The sequence below is a fragment of the Solanum tuberosum genome, unplaced genomic scaffold, assembly GCF_000226075.1.
Source record: "Solanum tuberosum cultivar DM 1-3 516 R44 unplaced genomic scaffold, SolTub_3.0 scf00329, whole genome shotgun sequence".
Taxonomy (NCBI): domain Eukaryota; kingdom Viridiplantae; phylum Streptophyta; class Magnoliopsida; order Solanales; family Solanaceae; genus Solanum; species Solanum tuberosum.
In genome coordinates this window covers 438,822-451,272 of record NW_006239250.1, presented here as the reverse complement: position 1 = coordinate 451,272, position 12,451 = coordinate 438,822, and the positions used below count along the sequence as shown (strand labels likewise).

The 12,451-nt window shown below is 38.5% G+C and overlaps 1 protein-coding gene across 1 annotated transcript; it reads left to right on the top strand.

The window, feature by feature from the left end:
• The first annotated feature begins 299 nt into the window (after positions 1–299).
• On the top strand, positions 300–9,507 carry LOC107063264 (uncharacterized). The gene is made up of 3 exons (XM_015314910.1): positions 300–615; positions 1,050–1,381; positions 9,358–9,507. Exons 1-3 carry the CDS (start codon positions 300–302, stop codon positions 9,505–9,507), a joined length of 798 nt encoding a protein of 265 aa, XP_015170396.1.
• Positions 9,508–12,451: the final 2,944 nt, after the last annotated feature.

The following is a 12,451-nucleotide window of genomic DNA, read 5'->3' as shown; positions in this document are numbered from 1 at the left end:
ATTTACGTAGCAAGATGGAAAAGAAGGTAGTTAGGTGTATACTTGTAGGGTATGACAATCAACTAAAAGGGTGGTGATGTTGTGATCCAACAACAGGAAAGTGCTACACTTCTCGAAATGTGATGTTTGATGAAGCTTTTTCCTGGTGGTCTTCAAATAAGGAACTGCTGCCTGATTTAGATGTCTTCAAAGATGTGTTGGAATCTTCTCATATCCAGTTGAGTCTAGATCTAGTTGAAGGTAAAGCTAATGAAAACAATGCATACAAAGACGTGACTCAAAATCCTTGGTAAACTAGTATGTACCAACAACCAGGTTATGAAGGTGAGCTAATTGGAGCAGATTCACCACCTTCACTTAGAAGGTCAACAAGGATCAGAAATCAAAATCCCAAGTTTACCAATGCTGCCATTGTAGAAGATGAAAATGAAAAGGAACTAGAAACTTTTGAGAAAGCATTCCAAAATCCAAGGTGGATTAAAGTTATGGAAGAGCAAATTTTTGTGCTACAACTGAATCTAACGTGGGAGATTGTGACAAAACCAGGGGCTGTCAAACCTATTTTTTGCACATGGATTTACAAGATAAAGTGTCACACAAATGGATCAATGAGAGGTGCAAAGCTCATCTTGTAGCTAAGGGTCTTTCTTATCATTATGGACTAGTCTATGATGAACGTTTAGTCCCGTGGAAAAGCTTACTACTGTTCGAGTTTTACTTGCATTTGCAACTAGTAAAGATTGGAACGTTTGGTAGATGGATGTAAAGAATACCTTCTTGCAAGGAGAGTTTGATCGAAAGATCTACATGTGTCAACCAATGAATTTTCAAAGCCAAGATCATCCTAAGTATTTGTGTAAGCTTGAAAAGTCGCTTTCTGGATTAAAGCAAGTGCCAAGGGCATAGTATGGTAAGGTTTTTGAATTGTTTACTTATAGTGGTTTTTCAGTAGCACCGTCAGATCCCACCATGTTCGTGAAAATTGTTGGCAGAAAACTAGCTATTGTGCTAGTATATGCGGATGATTTAATCCTGATCTAATCCTACAGGATATTGTGAAGAAGAAATTCTCCTAACAAAGGATAATTCATCAGTACGCTTCCTGATGAAGGAACTTGGACAACTCAACAATTTTCTTTGCTTGGAGGTTGATCGCAATGAAGAAGGAATGTGCTTGCATCGACAAAAACATTCCAAGGATTTATTAAAGAAGGCAGGGATGCTCTATTGCAAACCAACCTCAACACTGCTGGATCTAAATGCTATGATCTGTGCTCATGAACGGAAAGACTTCGAAGATGCAACAATGTATTGGCAATTGATGGGTAGTTTGATTTACTCAACTTTAACAAGAACCAACATCTCTTACGCAGTAGGTGTGGTGAGTCGTTACATTCAAAATCTAAAGAAGTCTCATTTGGATGGAGTTCGTCGAATCTTGAGATATGTAAAGAGTACAATTGATTATGGTCTTTTGTATAGGAAAGATAAAGATTACAAGCTGATATGATATTGTGACTCTGACTATGGAGCAGACCCTAATACCCGTCGTTCAACTATTTACTTTGTGTTTAAGCTTGGAGCTGGAGTAATTTCTTGGTGCAACTAAAGGTAGCCAACAACAGAGTATCATGCAACAACAGTTGCATCTCAAGAAAGTACATGGCTTATACAGTGATGAAGGATCTAAAGCAACTAGTAGGCTATGCAGTTGCTTTGTACTGTGATAATCAGTCAGCACTTTGCTTGGACAAAAATACATATTTCCAGCAAGGTCTAAACATGTGGAGATACATTACCACTTTATTCGGGAGAATTTTTTGCAAGGAGAGATTTGTTTTGAGTACACTAAAATAGAACATCAAATTGCAGACTTGTTCACCAAAGGTTTTATTGTCAACAAGTTGTAGAGTTTCTACAAGCAAGTAGGCATGGTTAAAACGGAGAGTTTATGTCGAGAAGGGTTGTTAAAGTTGACCACATCATTCCTATTTTAATTTGACCAAGTCTGCAGTATAGCTATTTTTAGCGTAGTTGTTAGTTTGATATTTTATTTAATACGTGGGTGTTCTGTTATTTTCTAGAGTAGCAGATAAGTTTCCCTAAAGTTTAGGAGAGTTAGGTTAGTGGATTCATATAGTGGTTTAGGGGGATTGTGACTCAATTAAAGTTGTAATTCTATTTAAGGTCATCAACTGATTAAATAAAAAGTTCAGGCCATCATTCTTTTTCTCTGGAAACTATTTTCTCAGACTCCTGCAGTTATATTTTATTTGAGCTTATTGTATCTTAAGTTCTTAAGCGATCCCCCTTTTTCATAACATTATCCTCTGTCAAAGTTGCTTCCTTACCTAGCAGTCATATAAAATATGCCCTTACTTTAAATATACCATTGTTGCTTCCTTTCCACCATAATACACCCTCTTCTACCTGGGGTCCATTGAATTTCCATCTGTGTGGAGAAATTCTGCCACCCTAATAATTTCCAAGTCATTAAGTTGTATCCTGAAATGGAAATTCCAGCCTTGTGTTGTTCAAATCTCTGCAATGGTCCATTGTTCTGAGAGAACTAGGTTATATATGTCTCTAAAAAGGAGTTCTAGATTATCTCACTCATGCCTTTCTTTCTTTCTTTCTTTCTTTCTTTCTTTCTTTCTTTCTTTCTTTCAGATTCTGGTCTTGTTCCCATTCCCCACTTTCACCTTGGAGTTGAGTTTGACTTACTCCCATAATTCTCTTATGGATCTCCAAAACTTGACCCCATAAGGTGAAGTCACATCCTTAATTATCCAATTCTCTTCGGTAGAACAACTGAGTATTTACATAATCACTTCTTTACTTTGAAATGTCATATTCTTTATTCCCAATCCCCCATTATATTTCCCAGTTGCCACAAATTCCTATTCAACAAGGTGAAATCTTTTCTTCTCGTTATAACCTTGCCACATGAACTTCCTTCTCATCCTATCCAAACTTTTGATGGCGCTTGTTGGAATAGGAAATAGTGACATCATGTATATTGGCAAAGCATGAAGGACTGAGTTGATAACGTTTTCAATCTCCCTCCCATAGATAGGTACTGTGTTTTCCATGTAGCTGATTTTTTTCTCACACTATTCAAAGTTTCAATAAACTTGGATCTTCTCCCTAAGGCATGCCCAACTTCACCACCAAGTATTGAAGATATACAATTCATGCTATTGACTTCATTAATAGGATACATGAAGCTTTTCCTTTGATTAATTTGCAAGCAAGATACCCCTTCAAATAAGACCAAAATCACCCTTAAATATTTTAATTTATCTTCCCCAGGTCCATGGAAGATGAGTATATAATTAGCATATTAAAGGTGTGTCACTTTAGGGCTTTCTATTCCATCTTTGGACACATCAAAACCTTTCAACCATCATCTTGTGTTAGCTGTCTTAAACATACTATTTAGACCCTCCATAGTGATTAAGAACAGGAAAGGTGATAGTGTGTGACCTTGCATGAGTCCTCTTAGGGAGGTGAAAAATTCTATAGGAGATCCATTGATTAAAGCATAAAAGTTTACTATTGATATGCAAAAAATGATCCTGTACACCCATTTCTATCCATATCCCATCCTTTCTAAGATCTTCATCACGTACTACCAACTTTTTCTATGTTTAACTTGCAATGAATGCCAAGTTTCTTCTATTTAATCCCGAGTCTACTGATTTATTAGCTATCAAAACTAGGTCCATGATTTGTCTCACTTTTATAAAGGTCATTTGTTGTGAATCCACCTATTTGTGTATCACACCCCCAAGTCTCTTTGTGAGACAATGTCATTGAAGGGCATAATGTAGGACTGCTCACATGCGTAAAGACATTGAATTAGTTCTCAGTGAAAGAGGTCTCGAGGAGAGGTACGATCAGATAGTATTTTATAAATACTACCAATAAGATTAATTGGTCTATAATATCTTAATTATTTTGCTCCTTTCTTTTTTGGTATGAGTACAATAAAGGTAGCATTAAAACTCTTCTTGTCTTCTTTAAGCACATTTATCACAAACAACAAAGCAACATGGGATGCATTATCACATATTTGGAATGGTATAAAATGAGACATTTTAGAGAACCTATATACTACCACAAAGATAATATCATGTCCTCTCCTAGTCTGAGGGAATCCTAGCAAAAAATCCATATAAATGTCCACCCCTGGACTAGTAGAAGTAGGAAGAGGAGTATACATACCTTGGGGACAAGTTGTGGGTTTGGCTTGCTTGCACTCTAGGCATTGATCACATACTCGCTCCACATCATATCACATTTGGGGCCAATAAAATTGTTTCATGAGGATGTAAAGTGTCTTGAGCACCCCAAAGTGACCCATCATTCCACCATTATGAGCCTCCTTGATGAATAATTTTCTCCATGAGCTCAGTGTGACACAAACTCTACCATTCTTGAATAAATAGCCATTAACCAATTGGAACCTATCAACCCATTTCACTTGAGAGAGCTCATCAAATTTCTCTTTGAAGTCAGAATCCTTAGAACATAATTCCTTTAGGCTTTCAAACCCCATCATTTAGGAGGTCTTGGTGTTAACCAGTGCAAACCTCCTTGAGAAAACATCCTCCACAATATTCTCCTTTCCTCACTTGTAGTGGAACACATAGGGAAAAGTTTCAACGAATTCTACCCATTTTGCATGCGCCTTGTTCAACTTGGCTTGTCCCTTAAGACGCTTTAAGGACTTATGATCTGCCATAAGTAATGTTGCCAATGCACCAACATCCTCAGAAGTGCTTACAACCCCTTATCATATCTCAATCTCAATCTCAAATTCCATCTTTAATAGGACTGCACTAAGTTTGGGCAGATCTCCGTCCCATTTCATGGATGCATCGCATTGAGAATTGACTCGTCGGATTAACCACTTAGATAGAGAGTCCCTCATATTCCATTTCATTGGCAATATGAATAGATGTAAATGGATTGGGCGGTACCCCGGACCAAAGAAATTTCAAAATGAATTGAAAAGAATATCAATATAAGGCCCAGATGTAACCTGTGCGGAGCAAGCCTACGCTGGCCTGCAACTGCTTTCTCATTGGCTCCATTAGGCTTCCTAATCTCATCCTGAAAAGGTTGTTTCTTTCATTGATTCCCGGGGCGGTGGCATTCTTGAATGAAGTCTATCCGAATCGAATTAACATTTCTTAGATCATGCTAGGCCTCTTCAGCTGAGCTGGGTGCTGGATACCACGCCACATATCATCCACTCGGCTCAAGTCGAGGAGATATAAAGAAAAATCAAAGATATGGTGATTGTGTCGTGAGACCTTATTCCTTTCTACTTGAAGTTCTTTATTTTCCTCGATTTTTACCCCACGGAGCGGTAGCTTGCTTACTTAGCGCTAAACAATTGGATTGGTTCAATTGCATGGTGCCAACGAAATTGAGTGCTAATTTTTGATTTTATTGAATTAACCGATCGACGTGCTAGCGAACATTTATTTTGAATGCGATAATTTTTGAAAATACATTTTGATATATTCGTCGAATCTTTCTGATCACCTTAAAAAATAAACCGAAATTCCATCTTGACATGATAAATAGTGATGCCAACCTGCAAAGCGTAGTCCTCTTTGTAGCCTTGAAGTAGACAATTTCTCGAGTCTGATCTTATCCCAGTTGGAGGAATGGTGAGGAACTCAACATAGACTTAAAGACTTTAAAAGATTTTTCTTGCTCGGCTTCCCAAACAAAAAGAACATCCTTCTTGATCAATTCGGTCATTGGAGAAGCAATAGTACTAAATCACTTCACAAAATATCGATAGAACCTTGTCAACCCATGGAAAATCCTTACTTTGGTTGTATTAGTAGGAGTTGACCAACTTCTAATTCACTCCACCTTTTTCGTCATCCACCTCTATACCATTCACACTAAGAAAAAAATCCAAGGATACTACCTTCTGAGCATAAAAAGAGCACTTATTTCAATTAGAAAATAATCATTCACATAGAAATACACCAAAAACTTATTTCAAAATAGGACATATGTTCTTCAGTTGTCTTGCTATACACAAGTATGCATCAAAATAAATGACAACAAACTTATTGATGAAAGGATTAAAGACATTATTCATCAACTTCATGAATGTTCTTGGGGCATTAGTCATAAAAAATGGCATTACAAGCCACTCATACAACCCAAACTTAGTTTTGAAGGTCGTTTTCCATTCATCACCTAGGTTCATGCGAATTTGGTGGTACCATTTCGAAGATCAATCTTTGAAAACACACTTGACCCACGTAGCTTATCAAACATATAATAAATTCTAGTTATGGGATGTCGATACTTCACACGATCTTAAGCTCTACAATCAATACACATCCTCCAAGTGCCATCCTTTTTAGGAACAAGTTTTACTGGGCGACACAAGGACATTGACTCTCCTTGACTAGGCCTTTCCCTAGGAGCTCTTCAATTATATTTTGTAACTTCTTGGTCTCTTCTGGATTACTTCTATAGGCTGTCCGGTTGGGAATTTGAGAACTCATCACAAATTCAATTCGTTCTCAATCCCTCTCAAGGTTGTAGTCCCTTGGGAATCTCATCCGGAAAAGATCACCATATTCCTGCAAAAAAGAAGAATCAATACTACGCAAAGTTATAGTATCTTGGTTAGCATGTAATAGGAGATGGGTCATGACAAGGCACACTAGAAAGTGTTCCTCATCTACACCCTTTAAGAACTTGAATGACTTGGATATCATGCTCATCTTTCCTTTAGTTTTATCCAAGTCATTCTCTTTTCCTTGAAAAGTGTGGAACTTTTAGTCACAACCTCCCCTTCTTACACCCTTGTTCTCTCCCGAAGATCCTTCATGATCCGATATCTTCACTTACTTGATAGGGAGTCAATGGTCCAAGTACATATTTCTGGACCTCCATTACAGAATAGTACTTATTGTACTTCCCTTGATGTGTGACATCCCTATAAAATTGCCATGGCCTTCTGATCAATATGTGACATGCTAGCAAAGTTAGAATATCATGAAGAACTTCATCTTGATATTTACTAGGGCTAAATTTGATATGTTCTCGCGTAAGGACCTTCATCTCTCCACTATCATTGAGCCATTGGAGTTTCTTGAATGGGATGCTTCTTTGTGGGAAGTTGCATACGATCCACCAAGGTATAGCCCACCACATTGGTGCAACTCCCTCTATCTATGATCAAAGTACAACTTGTCCATGATCTTGCATCTAGCATGAAACAAATTTCCCTTGTTATCAAGGTCTTCCTTCGCAATATAACACCCCATATCCTAGAAAAACCGGCCAACAGATTTTTCAGAAGTTGCAGGTGCCACCGACGGGTGCCACATACGGACCGTAGGTGGGGTCCGTGGTTGGCCACCTGCAACTCCCTCTCCAGAACCCCCAGAAAATCTAGATAAGTCATGACCTACGCCAGGACCTACGGACCAAAGGTGGGACCACGGTCCGTGGGTCAGACTCCTAGTTTTCAGCCTTCAGACGTTGAACGACGGTTGACCAAAAAGGATCGTAGGTCCACCCATGGTCCATCGGTCAGGTACATTGGCCCCAACAATTTTTAAGTCAGGGGTTGTTTGGTCTTTTCCCTATGCGTTGGACCACTAAACAATATCGTTTAACCCCTAAACTATGTAGTTTTGGTCAGTTTTAGCCTAGTTACTTAATCAGAACCTACCCTAGTCAATACATTCTCCAAATATTCCATCAAACTAGAGAAAAAGAGGAGAAAACATCGACCAAACCCCTCTCCAAGAATGCAGTAGGTTTTGAGCAGTTTCAGCCCTGAAATCGAAAGATTTCTCCGTGGGATTTCACTAGTGGGTTCCTTTCACCTATTAGGTCCCTAGAATTCAGTTAGACTCTTGATTATCTACATCATGTTCAGACCTAGGGTTTCTAGAAATTCAGATTATTATTGTGATGCAGTTGTTAGACTAATCCAAATCAGATTATCATGTTTTTGAGGAATTGTTGCTTAGCTTCTTTCATGAAACTCAGAACCCTAGTTGTGTAGATTTATTTAGTTCATGAATTATACTTTCTAGGTCATATTATTGAGTTATACATTCCCCATATAAGAATGCTTCATTATCAGTATATTATTGTTGCATTTTCAGTTAGCATGTCAGTATTTTGAGCTACTCAATATTACAGATATTCAGTCATAATGTGTTAATTACATAATCAGTTGGGAGTAGGCTTAATACCGAGTGGACTAAGGTTCAGTCACCCTCATAGTCCCAGAACTACGTGCCCCATAGGTTAGTCCCCTCTGTGGGAATTATACTTAGTGATCACGCTAGTCATGCCTCTATACCCTTGGCAAGGTATATTGGGTCCTCTTGATGGGGCGTATACATTTGAATCGACATTTAGCTCATGTGGTTTTATGTCGGTTAATAGTAGCTCCCACAGACAGATTCTAGTGTATTGACCAGATTATCAGTTACAGTTCAATATTCATTCTCAATATGTTATAAACTTGGTCACTACATTTAGTTAGTTCATATTCAACATGTTTAGCATATTTATCATGTTCATATTATATCATTGCTGTATCACTTTGTTCAGTTATATGTTTTATTCAACTTTATTCTATCCTGCATGCTCAGTACCTTTCAAGTACTGACGCATACTCTGCGCTATATCTTCTCGTGATGTAGGTTCTGGTCCTCAGCATTCAAATCACACATAGATCACTTCCCGATCTCCAGTTCAACAGTATTAGTGGTGAGTCCTCATTCTTTGAGGACGAGTGACATGTTATCTTTCTTTTTTTAGTCTTTAGTTTCAGTTCTTGCTAGAGTTAGACAGAGACATATATCAGAATCTCTAGTCAGTAAAGGCTTTTATTCAGATATAATTTAGATTTAGTTTTAGTTTGAGTTTGATATTGCATTTGTCATTAAACTCAGTTATATTTATTCAGACCTAGAATGGGTATTCCTCATCATTTCATTTTATGATTTGTTTCTAGCTTTTATATAGTATATTTTATTCAGTAATCTTTTAGTATGCTTATGATATGCCACCTCAAGGTTAGCTTAGGGTCACTCATGATCCTAGGTCCTGTGTTTACGTCAAGGGGGTAGCCTCGGGGCGTGGCAAATTTGGTATCAGAGCATTAGGTTTAAGTGTCCTATGATGTCTGAAAAACCGTACTAAGTAGAGTCCTTTTCATGGGTGTGAAGTGAAACACATCTAATGAGAGGGAGGCTACGAAGTGTTTTAGGAAAACTTCACCTTCTTGATATTCTTATTGTGCGTTGGTATGATCTCTCTTTCTAATCCATCATTATGTGTTTTCAGATCATGCGTCCTCGTAGAGCTTACACAAGGAATGCTAATGCAGGCAATGCTAACGCAACTCCTCCAGTCCCAGATCAAGAAGTTTTGAATGTAGAGTTTCAGAATGCTATTCAGCTTTTGGCTCAAAGTGGGACAAACCAGAACAATTAACAGGCCCCAGTTCCTACTAACACTAATCTTGAGTCAGCTACAGCTAGAGTTCGAGATTTTTTTAGGATGAATCCACCTAAGTTTCTAGGGTTGTAGGTTGGTGAGGATCCCCAGAACTTCATTGATGAGGTCAAGAAAATCTTTGGAGTGATATAAGTGACTGGTAACGATAGGGTAGAGTTGGAATCCTACCAGCTTAAGGATGTAGCTCACACCTGGTTTACTCAATGGAAAGAAAATAGGGGTACGGATGCAGTTCCTATCACTTGGGAGTGTTTTAGTGAGACTTTTCTGGACAAAATTTTCCTAAGAGAATTGAGGGAGGCAAAAGCTCAGGAGTTCCTGAATTTGAGGTAAGGTAGCATGTTAGTCCAAGAGTACGAACTCAATTTCACCCAACTCTCCAGGTATGCTCCTCACATGGTTGCTGATACAAGGGCACAAATGAATAAATTTCTGTACGGGGTGTCCGACTTACTGAAAACAGAATGCAAAAATGCTATGTTGCTAGAAAATATGAATATCTCTAGGCTTATGACCCATGCTCAGCAGGTTGAGGGAGATAAACTTAAGGAATAGGCTAAGGTTAATAAGTAGGCTAGGATAGGAAACTATGAGTATTATCAGTAGAAATCGGGAGGTGAAAATCACTCTCGGTTCCAGAAGATATCTTCAGCTATAACACCTTCATAAGCTAGTGTTCCATCCTCTAGGTTTCGTCAGGATCAGAATGGTAGGACATCAGGCTCTAAGACGTACGGGTGTGTTTTAGGTAATTGGACCTACCCAACTTCTCCTAAGTGTGGTAAGAAACATTCGGGTAAGTGTCTTGCTGGGAAGGAAGGATGTTTTGGTTGTTGACAGACTGGTCACAAGTTGAGAGATTTTCCTTCTTCTAAATAGAGTAAGGGAGTGTAATGATAAGTCCAAAAATTGGACTCATTTAGGGATTTATTTTGATAAGAATAGTGTCCTCGAATGCTTATTTTGTCTAAATATCTGATGAAAACTCTTAAGTTTCAAGTATTTGAAGTTTTAGTGAAAGCATGGACACTTAGGCACAAAAAGGAACAAAAAGGCTGAAAAGAACGATGAAGCTAAAGCCCGAGCATCGCCAAGTACACTTGGAGATTCACCGAAGGGATTTACTCCGCCCTTTGTTCCAGTACGCGAAGCCCTGAAAGAGAAGGATCAAAAAGGCGATGAAAGGAGCAGTCGATGCTTCGCTGAATAGTTCCGCGAAGTAGTACTATACCGCCCAATGGTCCAGAACGTGAAGGTGCTGAAGGAAAGCATGAAATGGCAATGAGACAGATGAAGGGGGAGTCACCGAAGTCATTCAGTGACATCAGCTAACTTCGCCGAAAGATCCACCAGCGCTAGTTTTTGAAGTCTATAAATACTGAACTTATTATTATCTTTAAGTGTCAAAGTTTTATTTTAATTTCCAGAATAAAATAGTACTTTTTAGATATTTTCTCTCAAGTGTGGAGAGGGATTTTGGGAACTTGAAGAAAGGGGTTCATCTTCGCCAAGTTGGAAGTGCCTCTTCTCTATTCTTCTTCGTTTGGTTAAATTAAGGTTTAATTTCTTATACCCATTTGAATTTACTATCATTTTAAGTGTATTTTGTTATTTATTGATGTGTGGCTAAAACCCCCAATTCTTGGGGTGTGATTTAGCAAATATGTCTTGATATTATTGTTGGGTCTTTCTTCCTGATAAGTTAGATGTAGTTTAATGGTGATTTCACCTAGTGGTTGTGGTTTAATCTAAAGGGTTTGTAGTTGCAAATACAAAGCCACTTATGTATTTTCGTCCTTCCCGAGAGGGAGGTCGCGAAACCAATAAACCACTAGACTGAGGGCCTAAGGAGTGGGTCGACATGAGGTTCAGCCCGAGAGGGTGAGCCCTAGTCCCATATCCTAACACTCAGCTCGAGAGAGTGAGTGGGGTAAGGCATAGGCTGGTCTACATGCAGAAATTGAGTGTTCGAGAGAAACGGATTTGAAATGGAGTAAGTTGCCCGAGAGGGAACTTATTTCCATTTAAAGCTTAGCCTAGTCACTATTATCTTACAAATTTCTTATCAAAAGCATATACCCAACTATTTATGTCAACTTGTATTGCGGTCACACCCCAAGAACACTTCCCCACACTTGATTTTCTTGCTAATTTTTGCTATTTTTAATACCTGTGACAAAACCCTAAATCGTTATTTGACTCTTTTCTGTCACACCTTTAATTTACTATGTTTTTACTCGTTAATATCTTTAGCTACGACTAGTTAGAGCTTAATTTTACTTTTATGCTCATTCTCAAAACCACTCCCTTGGGAAACGACCCCAACCTTAAGTTAGGTTACTATACTATTGATGATCGTAGACACGCATACCGCATATTATTGTCTTTGGTCACGATAAGCATCAAAATGTCACCGCTACCGGGGAGTGCTGCTAGTTGTGAATTTTTAGATTAGTAGAATATTTGTTCTTCTTAGTTGCAGTTCACTAACTTTACTTTTGGTCTCGTTTTTCGTTGAGTTGTCTATTTAGGTGAGCATGGCTTAGTAGAGTAGTTGAAAATTGGTTGAAATGAGCCAAGGAGTCCCAAAGGACCTCACGCTGACTGCACTGTTATTTAAGCTAAATCACTTGTCCACTAAAGTCTCAGAGGTGGAAGTTCAATGAAATAGAAGGGGAAGGTACACACCCTCTCATGAGCGGAGGAAGTCTAGAAATGGGGAGAAAAATCGTGTCGAGGACACACTTCAAATCATTCTCCAAAAGATCACCGATCATGATCGGGTGTTGGAAGAAATGAAGGAGAATATTGAAGTGCTGAATCAAATGATTGGATCTCACTCTAGATCAATCCAGCTAATCAGGTAACTCCCGATTTTCGAAGTATCGCATTGGGGGCACCGACTGACACTAGGGCCAAC